Below are 17,513 nucleotides of genomic sequence, written 5' to 3' on the forward strand. Positions count from 1 at the left end.
CCCTGCAATTGGAACGCTCAGTCTTCTAAGAGCACTTCGGGTTTCCAGAGTGGAGGCAGCATTGTGTCCGTCCTGGATCTTGGTGGTAGTGTGACATGTATTAAGAATTTGACTAGAAATCCACTGGACCCCACTACTCCCTTCTAGGGGTCTTCCTGAACAAGTTGAAGACCTCCTATTACAGTGACACATGCACACCCATGTTTGTAGCAGCACAACTCTTTTTAAAAAAATTTATATATTTGGTACAGGGTCTCACTACACAGCTTGAACTTGTAGTGATCCTCCTGTTTCAGCCTCCCCAGTGCTGGGATTACAGGCACGTGCCACCACGCCCAGTTTTGGTAGCTGGCTCAGCATGGGGTTGGTATGGCATTTGGTACCAAGGTTCAAACCTGTGTCCTTAGGCTTGCCAGGCAGGCGCTTAGATCACTGAGCTATCTCCTCAGCTGCAGCACAATTCTTAAGAGCTAAATCTGGGAAGCAGCCTCTATGTCTATCAACAGTGAGTGGATAAAAAAAAAAGTGACATTTGCACACCATGGAGTACTACTCTGCCATAAAGAAGGATAAAGTTGAGTCCTTTGTAGGAAAATAGACGCACCTTGAAGTCAGGTAAGGGAAGCCTCACACATACAAGCTTCAGTACTGTGTGGTTCTCTAACATGAACAAAATAACAGGTAGATAGCAGGAAGCAGGGGGTTGGTGTGCGCCTCTGTGCGTGTCATGGTGACATTCTGTCACACAGCTTGTGTAGGACTTTTGTACCGCAGATGTGGGTGCACGGTCATCTCCAGCTTGGTGTGCCTGCAGCTGCGCCTCCCTCGCCTCAGAGGGACCTGGCACAGGCCCTGAGCCTGCTGTCACTGCCCAGAGATGGCATGGGCAATGGCATCTTCCTTTCCTGGGTGCAGGCGATGAGGGTGGTGGTCACAGCAGCGACAGCCTCTTCCACACTTGCGAGGTGCTTCATCCCTCCTGCGCCGCAGGCAGGCCCTTCTCCTTGTGCACGGCGCTCCAGCTGGGCGTCCTCCTCACAGACCTCGGGCGCTTCGGCTGCGCCTCCCTGCACCTCCACCCTCCCCTCTGTCCTTCCCTCTTTCCCACCCTCCTCTGCCCAGCACATTCTGAAAACGACTGTTCAGCAAACATCCCTGTGCGCTCCCCCTGTGCTCTGGGTCTCGGGCTCCCTGTCCCCTGCTTGTGCGCAGGCTGGCCAGGTCTTCAGGTCCTCTCTTCCTCAACCCCAGCCCTCCCGGCTGATTTAACTTCCTGCTGATGCTCAGGTCAGTGGGATCTCCTCAGAACACGCAAGGTGCGCTCACCCTGCTCCTACAGCCCTGCCCCGGGGACGAGACCTCTCCGTCCCACCTGCACCCTTAGCTTCCCACAAGGCCCTCTCTGCAGCCCTCTCTGTCTTGCTTTCCGCCTGTGCACTCGCTTCTCTCTGCAGCTTCCTGGCTCCCCGGGGTTCAGTGCAAAGACTTAGGAGGCAGAGAGCACGGCCCACTGCCACATCGCCCCGTGAAGATGTGAGCCCCTCGAAGAGTCCCGTGCATTGAGTGCAAACTCATAGGTGAAGTCCATCAGCCTCGCATGTGTGAACACAGTATTGTTTCCCTCACGTGAGAAGCTGAAAGAATAAACTAAGACCCAAAATGCACAGCGCACACTGGGAGATGGGAAGAACATACTCAAAAGGGAAGAGAGACTGCAGTGGGGGGAGGAGAAAAGAAGAAAAGGAAAAGGAAAAAAAAATGTATATATATACACACACACAAGATAATTGTTACACTACTAATTGCTATTAGCTCTTTGAAAGGAAAGGTATATGCTTATATCATTTGATCAAGTTTTTGTGCTATATCTTGTAACATAGGCAACTACTTTAACCACTGTTACTCTCCTACAATCTTGTTTCGAAACTTTACACCATTGTTCTTATTGTTCATTTTTCTTTTCTTTAAAAAAGAATAAGCTATTAAAAGACTTTCCACTCACTTCCCTGGAAACTTCAAGTTAATATTTTTATTGAGTTAAAAAAAAAAAAAAACAACCCTGGAAATTGGAATGTAAATACAAGCTATCAAAATGATCACCATGAGACTGTAATGTTAAGTGAGTTAAATCAGACACACAACCTTAAAAAATGAGTCCCCAAATAATTTTCAAGGGAAAAAAACTCAACACTTGAAATTTTAACTTAAAATACAGTGTAATTATTAAATGCTGGCAAATACTCTGAATTCTTTTAAACCATAGGAAGACAAAACAGACCTCCAGGGTCTCGTGCAGCCCCAGGGCTGTATTTTGCCTCCCCTGCTCAGTGGTTTGTATATTGTCTTGTTCAGGATTTAATTCTTCCCTAATTGTTTAGTTTGTTTTATTTCTGTCTCCCCAGCCACAATGTCCCTGACAGCAGCTCCACCTGAGTCCCCGTGGGTGTCTGTTGTGGAACTCAATACAGAAGTCGCAATGAATAATACCCATGGTGCAATTCTCTTGTGAAATCACTTTTAAATGAACTTGCACGGTGTGGGGGTGTAATGAGCAAGATCCCACGTGGGGGTTTTCTGCTTGTTTTCATTCCGATGGGAACTATGGGGTGGAAGCTTCCAGCAGTTTCTGTTATGTCTCGGGTCCAAGTCCCAAATTCCTCATCAGGGTAATATCCCAACTTGCTGCCTCGTCACATTGTGAGACAGGGCCAGATTTTTCTGTGAAAGAGGAAGGAACTGGGTCACTTTCACATTTTAGTAACAATGCTTGGCTATGGAGTGCCATCAGTATCTTCAGATAATCTACAGGTACTGCACTTGGGGCATTAAGAATGTGGTCCATCTTAGTGTTACTCCTTGGGTAAGCAGGGGCCAGGTGCCTTCTGCAGTTACGTTTGAATTCTACTTTTATATTAAAATAAGTTGCCTGAGATCGGAAGCGTGCACATTGTGTGTCTGAAATCATTCTTAGTCACAGTGCATATCAGAAAGAAGTTTGTGTGGCTCTGCTTGGGTAGGGAGCTCGGGGTGCATGACGTGAGCTCGCTCTCCCAGCCTGCTGCACCCTGCACTTTGACACTGTAACTTCTGCCTCACTGCTGTGATTTCATTCAGCACCAGGAGAGAGATTCCATGCTGCACGGCTAGCAGCAGACATGAGTAATTGCTTGAGTCATGCATGGCGGGACTGACAAGGGAGCACATTCCAGAACCATGCGGCCGCCCTCGGAACCATTCACACAAGATCTTTATTCTCACCAGAAGGCAACCCAGAAGCCTGCTGCCGAGGCCCCTGCTAAGCTTCTTGGCAGGCTTTCACTTGCAGAGCGGGCGCCACGCAGAGGCCCTGAGCGCTGTCCGGCTTCCGGGTAGCCATGGGGCTGCGTTCCCAGCAGTGGGCTCAGCATGAGCGTGGGCACCAACACTGCTGTCCTTTCTCGCTGTCTTCTGCAGGTACTCAGCGTGCCAACGCCCGGGCCCCGGCCCCCTACAAGCGAGATTTTGAAGCCAAACTAAGAAACTTTTACAGGAAGTTAGAGACTAAAGGATACGGACAAGGCCCAGGGAAATTAAAGTAAGTCAACAACAATGCAAACTGCACCATCTGCGATAGTGAGGCCGGGAGGCTAGGAAGTGGCCTGCGATTGGGGTCCGCAAGCCTCTGTGCGGCTCTGCAGTTCTTGAGGCATGGTAATGGACCAGATCACATAAAACACGGTTCTGGAACTAATCACAAAAAGCTGGGTTACTTCCTGTCCTGAAGAGTAGCTCTCCTGTGATGTAGGGGGCATTGCTCAGATATAAAGGAAAGCCATCAGCCGTGTGTTTTTTTCTGTGAAAACAACTTTACTTGTCAACAAAACAAGTGGTGAATATTATTTCTGCCCTTCGCAGAAGAATATTGTTTGAGAATATTGTTTTTCTCCACCTTGCTGTCAGCAGGGATCGTGCCCTTCGGCCTAGAATTGTTTTCATTCCCTGCCACCACCACTCCCCAGCCCTGGGCCCACCCCATGTCCCCAACAAAGCTCATTCTGCCACCTGCAGAGGAGGGAGAGTCCACACCAGAAAGCCACTGTGCCCCTGGCCCAGCCCCTTCTCTCCTTCCACTGCCAGTGAAGGGCACCTGGTGTCCATGGACGGGTGACTGTAATGGCCATTGTCACTTGCTGACAATTGTCACTAGTTGACACTTACTTGGCCAGGATGCTCTTAATTTAAAACAAAGTTGAGCACCATTGGACAGTTTGTTTGCTTTGAAAAATACAAACTTTTCTTCTCTCCCTGTCTCCTGGCTCACTACCTTCTCCAAGGTACTTAGTGATTGAGTGCACCTTGTCTAGGTACACTCAGGATTAAGGTATTATGTCACAGGGCTGTTATCCCTTCAGTAAACAGAAGTTGGGGGTGTGTGGTTTTATGATTTTGTCTTCTGAGGTAATTGATTTGGCCCCTCGGAAAGGCCTCGGGTGTTTCTTAGGGCAGGGCGCTCTAGTTACCTGCAACTCTGTTATGTAACTTTTGTCAATGCTGTTGAGAGCCGAAGACAATGCATACCTCGATGCAGACAGAGGATGTGACGCAACTTCACTTGTCCCCTAGTTCATTGATGTAAACAAAAATTAAATGTCAGGGGCCCCAGTTCTAGAGAGGTAGCGATCAGAGAATAATCTGTATTTTTCAAATTGTCTTTTTATGGCCAGGTTAATTATCCGAAGAGATCACTTGCTGGAAGATGCTTTTAATCAGATCATGGGCTACTCCAGAAAAGACCTGCAGAGGAACAAGCTGTATGTCACCTTCGTCGGGGAGGAAGGGTGAGTAGAACAGAGAAGCGGCCGGGACGCAGGCTGTGGCTGCGGGCGGATGTTTGCCCACGCCGCTGCGGTCGCCAGAAACAGGAAATCCTTCTGGCAGGAAGTGCTGTTCTCATACGCTTGAGCATGTTGGCTTTTTAGTTCCTTGGTAAGGATTCTTCTGGTTTTTAGATCATTTGACCTAGACAAATGTTCGTGTGTTAAAATGTGTAACAGAAGTCATTTTTGGAGGTCAGAAGTCTTGTTCGGTTTCTTCTCCCTGCATTTCTTTACAGCAAAATTGGGGTTTTTGCAAAACCCAAGGAATAGCATCTGAAGATCTGGGGTCTCCATGGCCACGCTGGGTCGTCTGTTAGTGAAGTTCTGGGTCAGGGAGAGCTGAGGGGCCTCTGCTGTTCTCCCAGGAGGCTTCCGTGGCAGTGGCTCTGGGCAATGGACCTCGCTGTCCACCTCAACTGTTTCTCTTTGCAGCGCAGGCGCCAAGGGAACAAGGACCAGCACAGCTTCCTGCAGAGTCCCAGGTTTCCTCCCAGGGCCCTGCGTGACCCTCCCACGCATGCGCAGCAGGAAGGGCTAAGCAATGAAGGGGCTGAGGCTCCCAACACTAGCGCTCGACTTGCACCACGCACTGTGAGGTTGGCGCGGGTCACCTCACACTGGTCCCCCGTCCCTCCCGCGGCTTCTCTCTTTCTCCAGGGCTGTCTCACTGATGCCTTCTTAGAGGTCACCTGCAGCTGTGACACCGAAACTTAAAAAATACTGTCTGAGTTATCTCAACGCTGGAGTGCTCTCTGAGTTTGTTGGGTAGTGTGGTTTGACAACCACCCCGCCAGCCGTGTCCGGGAATACAATCAGAGTCATAGCAGCCAACCCCAGAACCCTTCAGTGCATGGTTGGTTCAGCGTATGGCTGGTGATGGGGAAACGCTAACGTGTGAAAGAACTCCCTGTACGGAGGAGCTGGGGAAGCACAAAATCGGGACCCTAACCCAGGCCCTTTATCTTTGCATCCAGGGTTCTGGGGCCAGGCCTGGGACGGAGCCCCAAGTCCTCGGCTGCGGGCTCTCTAGAGTTGTGCTTGTCTCACTGGAGCGTTTTGCTGTCCCAGCACACAACTGACAACTGTCTCCCTGCCACAAATAAAGTACAATGTGCCTGAAGTGACAGCTTTGGGCAGAGGCCCGCCGCACGCCTGCACCTTTCATTCCAGTGTACACAGATGCACTTCCGGCTGGTGTGACCCTAAGGTGCAAGTGCACCATGGGAAAGCCAGGCAGGTGTGGTTAGCCTCACACAGGTGTCCCTGGGACTCCAGATGTTTCCTTACAGAGCCAGTCTGGTATGGATGAGGACACTTCCCTCCCCCAGGACTCCAGCTGCCTCCCTCACTGTTGGACCATGGAGTGTTGGAGGTTTCATTTTCTTACACTTTTTTTTAAAAGGAGATCTTGTTAGTTGCCCTGGATGACCTTGAGCTCCTGGGCGCAGCCTCCTGCCTCAGCCTCATCCTGCCTCAGACTCCTCAGGAACTGGAACCATGGGCATGCATGGCTGCGCCTAGCCCAGTTTGTTGAGATCTCAAAGGCAGGGGGATCCCTTCTGGGTAGAGCAGGAGGTGTGGCCACCCCAATACCACCGACTCCCCTGTTCTGGACTGAGGGTCTCACTTCCCAGGAAGGATCCCTACTGAGTGAGCTGGTTCCTCTGTTTGACTCCCTCTGCTATCCAGCGTGCAGGCCTGCATCACCTATATTTCCTGTGGCTCCAGGGGAACAAAGGAGCGGATGTTTTCGGTGGACCTTGGTTACCAGGAGCCATCTCTTGTCCTGTGCCTTCTGGATGGCTTACAGAGGTGGGCTTCAGGGCTCTTACCTTACTCATTTCAGCATTTTACATATAAATTATTAGATGCTGACACTATTTTGCCACTGAATTACTGAAAATACATTTACTGCTTAGAAAGATCACAACAGTACCCTGCTGAAATACAGGAGCCTTAGAACTGCGTGAGATTAAGGGGCTCTGGAAGCCTGTGCGTCTTTTCAAACCTGTTGGCTGTATCATGTGAAGTGACAGTAACATCTCTTCCTGGATTGTAATAACTATCCAAAGTAAAAAGCTGCCTGGGTCTTTTCACTGAATTACAAAAATGCAAGTTCTGAGTTCCTTTCCTTTCCTCAGCTCTAGTGCCCCCAAATGTGTCATTTTGTAAGTTCTCCATGTCAAGATCTAGTAGCATGAATTTAAAAGCAGGCGTCAGGCACTCAAGTCTTGGATCCTCATGAATGGGAGGCAGCAGGCCTGGAGAGATGGCCAATTCTTGGGCCAGTGCAGGGAATAAACAGGACAGAGCCTGAAACAGCTCGTAGCATCTACAGCGACTCTCAGAAAATCTAAGGTGCTGTAGGCTGTCGGAACGTCACAGGAGCCAACTGAAAGAGCTCGCGACGGCCAGAGCTAGGGTTATCTGAGCAGCAAAGCAAATAAAGTAGTGCTGGCTTTTAACTCCAAGTGTAAAGTGCACATCCATCCCAGTTAAGTGCGTGAACAAATACATAAATAACTAAACGGAAAAGAATCTTTAAATCTCCTGTGCAGAAGTTTCAGAAAACTCAGTCTCATTCCGTCCATCCTATGTGTGGGTTGTACGTTGTGACTTTCTTCCCAACAGTACAGTATGGAAAAGAGAGGAAAGAAGGAAGCTTATGGTAGAGAAGGCTGGCAGATGCTGTCTCTGTCAGGCATTCAGAATTACTTAGTGTCAGTAGCCCAAGCCGTGTTGGTAGAATATACCTGTCACCTTCTGGATAAAAACACTGTACTCCCCATGTCTCCTTCCATATCCATCACTTCAGTCCAGTCACGAGGAAAACATCAGCTCAGCCCCATCTGACTCTTGTGGGAGACACCTTCCCAGTACTCTTAAAGTTGTTAAGGTCGTCAGAACCAGAGGAGTCTGGGCAACTGACAGTCAAGAAGAGACATGATAATTAAAGGTCATGTCCTAGGTGAGACTTTGGAACAGAAAGTAGGTATTAGCTGAAAGCTAAGGAAATCTGGGTAGAGTATGCATTTTCATTAGTAATAATGGATCAATACTGGTTCATTAATTGTGTTCCCACTTCTTCCCACTGTGCCAAATGACAGTTTTTGTTTTTTGGGTTGTTTTTGGCGGAACTGGGGATTGAACTCAGGCCCTTGTGCTTGCCAGGGAAGCGCTTATTCTACTGAGCCATCTCCCCAGCCCCAACTTTTTTTTTTCCCAAATGCCAGTTATTGAAGGGACAAGTTTTACAAAATCTAGTCATAAGAATACTAAACATGAGGAAGCTGGAGCCCGGGGTCTCGAATCCACCTCATAAGAATAGGGTTTAGGGGTATTTGTGTCAAGAAACAGGGTGGTCTGAAGTAAAAGGAGGGGTCCTTGTGGGCGGGGAAAAGTCAAGTTAGCGATTGTCTGCAAGTACACAGTCCAGCTCCACAGCCCTGCAGAAGCCACGCTCACAATATGGTGGCACTAGTGCCATCTCAGGGTACAGTTTCAGCCCTGTGATGTCACCCGCCAGGTTGCCCATGGGATGCTCACACAGGTCCTGGCGAAGGGTCCATTTGCTATAGACAAAAGTGGCCTCCACATTCCTGAAAAACACCTTGGGTGACTGTACCTGTCCACCTCAGAGGCGTCACCTGTAGCAAAGCTAGTACAGGTGTCCCCTCAGCTACCTGACTTCTAAAAATGGTGACAAGAGGAAGTCTCTGAAAGTGAAGCTGGAGGGTTGATCCCAGGTTTTCAATCATAACAAGAAATCTAATGTGAGACATCAGTAAAGGGAAACTGAGCCTGGAGTGTACAAGAACTCCCTGTACTGTCTGCAGCTTTTCTATATATTGAAACTATCCTATAATAGTTTGTTAAAAGAGAATATATGTTCCAATAGAGAAATTCAGGGACTGTTTCCCTGAAGGATGTTTTTTGTTGCCCAGGGGCTGCCTCTGGATAACTTTTGGTTGTGTATGAGCCTCTGTCGTTACATGAGGTAAGAAGCATACCAAGGTTTCTGTGCAAAGAAGAGAGTTAATTCTGTGCAAAGTATAGACCAGCAGAGGAAGCTGGCAAACACTGTCTCTGTCAGGTGGTCAGGGTAGCAGGTAATATTCTGTACATCCATGTAGAATAGTACGTGTAGGATAGTATACATGTATCACAGAATTTTCTACAGAATAGAATACACTGAACAGACATATAGAATATTATCATGTGTCAACTTTGCACTATCTACAAGGGATTAATACTTTGTAATATTTTATTGGTACCATCTCAAGAACACAGTTTCCATCCACACACCCTAGGCCTTTCTTTACAATAAATTGGCCAACGCATAAGGAAAAGGAGTTTTAATTTGACGAATGATACATTTATTTGTATTCCAAAACAGTGTGAATGTGCAGATTCAGAAAGACTTCAGCTCTGCTTATGCTATTTCTTTGCATAGATCTGACTCATGATGCATAGACTGTTCTTAAAATAAGAAGAGAGACTTGTTGGGAAATCTGGGTCAGAACTTTGCGGGATGACAACTGATCTCCAGGATTCATAGTGGAGACTTCTCTCTTTAAATCATAAAAGTACAAAACTAATCTTGGGGTCTATGAATGCAAGTGTGTAGTCTTGGTTAACAGCTAGAATTTCCCACTAAGATCATGCTTTGTGTTATGCTTGGCATTGTACAAAGAGTAGATGGTTTTTACACACTTGTAAGCAGTGGCTTAATTTGGTTAGAGCTGAGTTTGCTTGTTTGTTTGTTTGTTTGTTTGTTTGTTTGTTCGGTGCAGGGACTCACTGCGCAGCTCAGACTTATAGTGATCCTCCTGTCTCAGCCTCCCCAGCACTGGGGTTACAGGTGTGCGCCACCACACCCGGTTTCTGTGGCCAGCTCATTGCAGGGCCAGCAGGGCATGTGGTATTGAGGATCATACCTGGGTCCTTGGGTTTGCCAGGCAGACGCTTAGACTGCCGAACTATCACCCTGGGCCAAAGCTGAGAATTTTGTTCTAGTTGTTAAGTCATTAAAATTTCTACCACAGTTGATTTGGTTGTCTTGCTTTACATAGTGAGGCACAAGGGGTGGAAAGAAGTCAGTGAACTGGTGGGAAACTGAGTCACTGAGAGTGAAGGCTTTGAAAAACTGCATGGAATCCTGACCAGTCTTATTTGGCTCCATTCTGCCTGGAAGTTGATTCTCTAGGGAAGGGAGCAATAAGATCCTGTGCATCCTCCTATTACTCTTTCTGTTAATTAAAAGTCTTAGCAAGAAGGTTTATGAGACGTCAAGTTCGCTGGGTAGACTTCTGTGCTCTAAGGAGGCATCCAGGACCTCGAACTCCTGAGACTCCAAACTAAAGAAATAATGGCCGGGCTCAAGGGGGTGTTCACGCTGGCCCTGCCTCTCTCTGCTCATGGCTGCCCTGGAAAACACACCTTTATTTAAGGGTGGATGTGCTCAATATGCAAGGGGTCTCATCCACGTGATACCAGTCATGTGCTTTTCAAAGCTGCGGTGGGACAGGACAGGCATGCAGACGGCTTGGGTGGGCCGTGCGACGACTCCTCAGCATCCTCCTGTCAGGGCTTTATGCGTTTCTCTCCTGAGCCAGGCAAAAGAGAGCAGGGCTGAGGCCTGAAGCAGTCTGCCCCTTCCCAGATGCTAGGGGACCCAGCGGTCCTCGCGTGTGACTGCATACAGCTTCTTTAGAAGCGTGGGATCCTGAGCTTGACCATCAATTTCTCAGAAACCCACAAAGCTTCAAGTTGAACTTAAAATACTACTTGTTTTCTAGCAAAAAGAGATGTTCCGAGGCTAACCAGATAGCCCGCACTTTGCAAAAGAAGGGTGCTTCTGGCTCTGGGCTGTGGGCTGCAAGCACAGTGCCACTGTGCTTATCGCATGGAAATCCCACGTCCCTCCCGGGCCTGCCCACGTGGCTAGTGCGATACCTGCTGCAACAAATATTTGCGGATCAATCTCAAGGCCCGAAGGCCACGTGGGCCCAAACCAGCCTGCCTGCAGGAAGTGACAGTGTGCCTTCTTGCAGGTGTCCTCACCCACCGTGTCTCCTTCCTGAGGCTCCTTTGTTTTCGGCCATCCTTAGTTGAAAATAAGGAAGGAGAGAGAAAAAATTCACTATCTGAACAAGTATCCATCGCTGCTGACAGCACAAGGGGCAGGTCAGGGTGCCAACGTAGGGACGTGCGGTGTTTGCAGAGTTTGGCCTGAGCTTGGGGCTCGACCACAGCTGGCGCCCTGAGGTCTGCCGGTCCTCAGAGCTGCCCGCCGCCTGCGCAGCTGTGCCATGGTTACACCCACTGTCCAGAGCGTCTGCATTACCACCCCAAGGCTTTAGCCGTGGAACCAACGGAACTGGCAGAACAGGAATGGAGCCAGCCACCCCTGCGATGAGTCACATGAACTATTTATGTGGAAGCGGTTGCTAAGGCATCGTAGCAACCACGCGTGCAAGTGCCCTGCTGCAGCTTGTTGTATTAAATTTGCTGGACTCGTCATGCAGACATTGGAATTGTAGCTACGATAGATACATGTTGTCCCGTAGGCGCTCCTGAACGTCAGACCCTAATCAGATCAGTCAAAGGTCTGTCTTGGCTTTAGAGTGAGTCCTTCCGTGTGTCTACAGCTAACATCCCTCACGAGCCCGACCAGGTGAAGAGCCATTTCCTCCTGAGGAGCAGGAGCGCTCACTTTGTTCTCTCTTGCCAGGGACGTTACTGTTCAGTTTAACTCCTCAGGGACACTCCGTGTTATCATCAGTCATATCGGCCTGTTATCACAGAGAAAGAACCAGTCAGTATGGTCTTTGCTGTTTTAACAAAGGAGACCTCGTTGGAAAATGTTATGCAGCGAACTTCCCAAACACACTCTTCCTGTGCGATTCTGACTGCAAATCGAGCCGTCTCTTCGGGCTGGGCACGGCCAGCGTGCGACCCTGAGCCGGTGCATGGCCTGCTTGATCCAGTGTGTTCATGTGTGTGTTCCAAGGAGCTGAGCAGATAGCTGGCCTCCTGGGGGAGGACAAGGGAGCCCTCACCCTTGACCGGGCTCGGGTGTTGAGCTTGGACCTGGGCTGGGAATGCGAGCAAAGCCTGCTGCTGTTCTCTTGCATTCTCAGCGTGGGCATGGGCAGGCACAGGGACGATCGTGCTCATGGCTGTGCTCTGCGCAACGGGATTTGAACCTTCAGAGGAAACCCAGAGAAAGCCTGACCCTAAACCCAGGCCATAGTTACACCTATTTTCTGTAAGAAAACTGCTGCATCTCTCAGAGAAGCACAGCAGCCTGGGTGCATGGGCAAATCCCCAGCCAGCGGCCTGACAGATGTGCACAGCAGGGTCTGAGCAGGAGCATGGGTGGCTGCGGCCTCTCTGTGAGGTGGCTGCCCCCCTCCTCCTGACACTGTGGCCACTGTGTGTTTGCTAGAAGGCTCTGCTCTAAGGAAGAGGATTTCTAGAGCTGGGCTGTTCAGTAAAGTAGCATTTCCCCTACTCTTTCCTTTAATCCTCTCATTACCGTGTGCTTACAGTCCATCTCGAACACATCCATCGTGGGCTGCGGGTACACACCACCCCTTCCTAGTCCCCCCCCCCCCCCCCCCCCGCCCTCACCCAGCCCCTGGCAGGATGTTTCTGTGAATGCCTCAGGCTCACTGAGGTGCCTTCCGCCTCTGCCACCCTGGCAGGAAAAGGCAGTGATAGCACATGACAGGGGACAGCTGTGCCCAGTAAAAACCCTATTTACCAACTGGGGGTGGGGCACGACGGTGATGCGGGAGCTGTGTGGTGTGAGTCTCGGCAAACATTTAAAATTTCCCTGAGGGACAGGCAGGAAGGGCAACAGACAGTAAAGTTGGGGTTCAGCAGTCTCAGCCGACTCCCTGAGGGGTGTCTCCTGGCTGCAGTCTTCGGCTTGCAAAAAAGGGGCCACACGGGCTTCTAGAAGCCTTTGCTCACTGCCATTCCGGCTGTGCAGCCCGGCTGTGATGCGTAGCACAGAGAGGTATGCAGTCCTGGGTAGCCTTCGCTCGTCTGCCTCCAGTAAAGCTACTGCAGACAGATGAGGAGTCTGGGATGAAAGCAGCGTAAATCAAAGGTCCGAGGCTTTAGCTCAAGACGGGCTCATGATGGGTCACTAGAGCAAGGTGGCTTCTGCACACGCTGGGGAGCTTAACCTGAGGATAGAGGAAAGCCGGCAGCAAGCTAGAGCTGCACTCCAAGCCCTGTGCTAGAGCCACAGGGCCGGGGCAGAGGCAGCCCAGATCCCCCGGGGGCCTGCGAGGAAGCTAGAGGGGAACAGAGGAGCCCAGGCTGGGGCCTGCACACAGCTCCTCTTGGAGTCACTCTAGAGAGTGGCTGCTCGCCAGCGGTCCTGTCTCGAAGGTCTAGCTTCGTGCGCAGTACAGAACTGGTACTGGGATTTTTTTCTTTAAGATGTAAGAAAGTATATTTATTTTTCATGACAATACTATGATAAAATTGTTAAATACATGCACATTTTAAAAACAAAGCTAAGTAACATCTTTAGAGTTGTCAGCCAAGCATACTAGTTTGCTATTTATGCGGTTCTAGTAGTAGGTCACCTATATTCCATATTTTTGCAGTAACCATGTTTTCCAAAAGATGCAGAAACTAAATTTCAAAATTGTATGATGACATAGAAAATGCCTGAATTTCCCATTCTAACAACAACATTCTGTGCAGATTTTCACACTCAGATGTTGGTAGAGAGATTCTGGGTGTGTGAGGAGCGCTCAGGTGGGAGAGCGGTTCTGCCTGCCCAGACCGCGACCGGTGAGGGAGCCCGAGGGAGCACCTGACAGCCTCACGGCGCGCTGTCCAGGCCACAGGATGGCCGCGCGCTAAGCAGCGGCCCGGGCCAGGTCCCCTGTGTCACTGCAGGCCCGTGGCCAGAGCCCGCTGTATGAATGCTTGCTGACCCGCAGCTTCCCCGGCTGCGCCGTGTGGGCACCATGAAGGCCGAGTGCTCGGCTCTAGGGCGCCTGCCTTTCTCTTCATGGGTATTGCAAGAGGTAGAGCTGGCGCACCACGTCTTCATAGATGTGGTACAAGGCAGGGTTATGTTGAAAAAACAAATCTGGAGTTGATTTGATGAAAGATACTAAATAAATAATATCATGTATGTGTTCAGACAGGGCAAACACGGAGAAGTGGCTATGTGCGTAATGGGTGCCTGGACTGCGTAAGCCAGATTCTGTCCTCAAGGAAGGGCCTTGCTGGCTACATCCCAGCTTGCTCTATGGCGGGACCGCTTTCAACATCACAGGATCACTGGGGACACGCAGATGATCTCCTTTTCACTTTCAGATGCACTGATAGCCATAGAATAAAGGAGGGCAGAGGAGCGGAGGGAGGAGAGAAGAGGGGAGGACTGGAAGGGCAGGTGAGGGGAGGGGAGAGGGGAGAGGAAGAGAGGGGAGAAAAGGGAGGGGAGGGAGGGGAGGGGAGGGAGGGGAGACTTCCGCAGTCCTTTTCCCAACTTACAGTTGGTTTCTATCTCCCAGACCTTCCTCCTGATCGCTGAATCGCCTGTGCTTTTTTAGCATAAGGTCAATGTACCCCATAGTTCCCATCTTAAATTCAGTACATCCAGCTGCTTGGTTGCAGACTCCTCTTTACTGTGGCTTTTGCTCCTGGCCATGTTGGCCACTTTTCATTCCTCAAACCTAACGCGCTCTTCCCTTCTGCTTCACCTGGACCCTGAGGCCTGTGTGAGTAAAGTGGAATTCACAGCATAGTCCAGGTGCCAGGCTTCCAGCCTCTTCTCTGAGTACCTTCCTTTGCAAACTTTCTGCACCCTCATGTTCATTGTCCAAAACTTAGTGGGACGTTTCAAGACATAAAATATTTACTTCTGTCCTGCCATTCTGTATTTTGGCCCTCATCTCCAGAGGGACCTTTGGATCCATGATGGAAGTTTCTTTCTTCCTTCTTACAGAAAAGCTCCAAAAACCCGAGGAAGGCCACGCATCCCGGGCTGGCCGTGGCTGATTCCCACAGCTTCCCCTGGGAACCCCTTCCCCCGCAATCTCACTTGTGGTGTTTCACAGCTTTGTGCCCTGCCTATGTCCATCCAGATTGCCGTTTGCCTGTCTTGTGGGTGGTGATTGGTAGCTTACTTTAGATGCATTGCCCGGAAATGTCCAGTTCGCTGTGTTGGCTCAAGTAGAAGTAGTAGTAGAGAAGTCAGGAATTTGTTCAGTTTATTTGGTGCAGCCCTGACATATAAACAATTCTCTTGTGGTTAGTATGATGGGCTCCAGAGAAAATATTCCTAATATTTAGGAATGAAATAAAGTCTGATTGTTATTTTATTTATTTATTTACAGGCTGGATTACAGTGGGCCTTCCAGAGAGTTTTTCTTCCTGGTATCCAGAGAGCTCTTTAACCCCTATTATGGCTTGTTTGAATATTCAGCCAACGACACGTACACAGTACAGATAAGCCCCATGTCTGCCTTCGTAGACAATCACCATGAGTGGTAAGAATTTATCTTAGTTGGTTTTCTGTGATATCTGTTTGTCTGTTTTTAGTAGGAGCACACATTTAATATCATTTTGCTTGGAGCAGATCATTATTGGTTAAATACCTCATTTGACTGTAAGTTTTGTTGTCAAGTTGAGCTAGACAGGCGGTCTCCAGGCTGGGAATGGACAGTGCTACAGAGATCGTCTGGGACTGAGTTGGGCAGAGGTCAAAGCTGTCCTGCAAGCTACAGATGGTTCCAGATTCCTGGCAGGAGCCCTAATTCCTCCGGGCACCTTTGGGTGTCTGAGCACTGGAGCGCTGATTAACAGGTGGCCAGGGAGCAGTGGGCAGGGTCAGTGACCTGGAGGGGCTGGTGGTCCCAGCAGGAGCGTGGTGTCAGCTTCCGGTTCCCGCCGTTTGGAGTCCTCCTCCCTCCGGCTCCACAGTTGTGCTGTCAGAAGTGAGACGGACAGCATGGAAGCTGCTGGGTGTTAATGGCAAAACAGCTGCTCAACTGAAGTTACAAACCGACAGCCTGCGTCCAGGGCGTGTGTGCGCTTCTGGAAGGCTCCCCCTTGCGAGAGCTGGAAACGTGCGTAGTTGTCATAGAGAAAGCAAGTGTGTATACGTCTGGGGCCGCGCACGGACGCAGAATGAAGTGTGAATTGATTCAGAGTGGAATTGAACTTTGACATTTGGGAGAACAGAATGTCTCAGGAGGAAACTCCCCCGAATGTCCACACCCGTAATTCTTGCATGGTGGTGGTTACCATCACGAGCTGGGTTTGAAACTGACTCAGTCTGCAGTGGGGCTTTTCTCAAAAGGGAATCGCGACTGAGTTTGTCTTAGAGAAGTCCAGTCAGCGCTCATGCATGCAGATTTGGAGGGGACGGCGTGCTCCCTGCCACCTGTCTCCTCCTGTCAGGATCTCATGAAGGCAGCTTAGGGAAAGGTCATCAAAATGCTCACGGGGACTCCTGTCATCACATGTGGATGCTGCCTGGTGACAGGAGTGTAGCTGAAGGTGGAGCTGCGTCTCATTAGGGAGACGTTTCTACAGCAAGCAGACGTGCGTTATCGACTAATGAAGACACAGCCTGCAGTGCACACAAAGCTCACGGCCTCATTGCACTTCACCTGGACAAACGGATGGGTAGAGCTGGGGCCGTTCTAGAACGCAAACAATGTTTAGAAACTGCTCTGACATGGACACTGTTGTGTATTTTTCTTTCGTAGGTTCCGGTTCAGTGGTAGGATCCTTGGCCTTGCGTTAATACACCAGTATTTGTTGGATGCCTTCTTCACACGGCCCTTTTATAAGGCTCTTCTCAGAATGTAAGGATATTTTTATTGTTCCTGTAATTAACTTGTGAAAATGCAATGTTTAAGTGGGGCCCGGTACATCTGTAGTCCCAGCCCTATGGGAGGCGGAGGCAGGAGGATTGCAAGTTCAACCCCAGCCTGGACAAGTTAGCAATTTAGCTGGACCATGTCTGAAAATTTAAATAAATAAATAACTAAGTAAATGAAAAGCTGACATTATAGCTGAGCTCACTGTGAAGGCCTGGGTTTAATCTCCAGAACCACAAGATAAAAGAACAACAAAAAGGTTATTAAAAAGTATCTTCAGTCTTCTGTCAGAGTTGCTGTGTGTTCATTGTGGTGAACCTGTTGCTATTACACTGAACAAGTGGACTTGATTTTGGAAAGTAGCGCGGCTTCAAATATGGTTCCTGGCTCTGTTCCTGCCCCTGCCCTTCACTCCTGTCTAGCCGCTGAAGTGCTTTGCTCTGAGTCTCTATTCTCATTTGTTACAACACACGTTTCCTCAAAGCAATTGTACTTCAAACCCTGCCCTGGAATTCCTGTGGCATTAATGCTAATTATTAATAGAACAGTTGTGGGTCAGCCAGCCTTGGTGACTCACACCTGGAATCCTTTAGGAGATGCACTTTATATTTCGCTTCATCTCTGCCCTCAACTGTGTGCTGCTGGTCCAATTTGCCTTCTCCTTTGTTCTGTTCTTGTTTTATGTTTGGGCTGTTTGTGAGGAGTAGGCAGGGCCATACTGCTCAGATCCCCATGTCCGACCCAGAAATGTAGCACAGCATTTTTCTTTATTGTTAGGACAGTCAGGAGCTGT

At 49.4% G+C, this 17,513-nt stretch overlaps 1 protein-coding gene across 2 annotated transcripts in view; it reads left to right on the forward strand.

Annotated features, from left to right (window-relative positions):
- Positions 1 to 17,513, forward strand: part of Hecw2 (HECT, C2 and WW domain containing E3 ubiquitin protein ligase 2) — a 207,115-nt gene that overhangs the window by 169,250 nt on the left and 20,352 nt on the right. For both annotated transcript variants that reach the window (XM_004628611.2, XM_023712305.1), the window contains exons 19-22: positions 3,454 to 3,574; positions 4,704 to 4,817; positions 15,230 to 15,382; positions 16,607 to 16,705. In XM_004628611.2, the coding sequence (XP_004628668.1) occupies positions 3,454 to 3,574; positions 4,704 to 4,817; positions 15,230 to 15,382; positions 16,607 to 16,705 (487 nt within the window). The remainder of the gene's footprint in view (positions 1 to 3,453; positions 3,575 to 4,703; positions 4,818 to 15,229; positions 15,383 to 16,606; positions 16,706 to 17,513) is intronic.

The sequence above is a fragment of the Octodon degus genome, unplaced genomic scaffold (genome assembly GCF_000260255.1).
Source record: "Octodon degus isolate 3935 unplaced genomic scaffold, OctDeg1.0 scaffold00025, whole genome shotgun sequence".
Lineage (NCBI taxonomy): Eukaryota > Metazoa > Chordata > Mammalia > Rodentia > Octodontidae > Octodon > Octodon degus.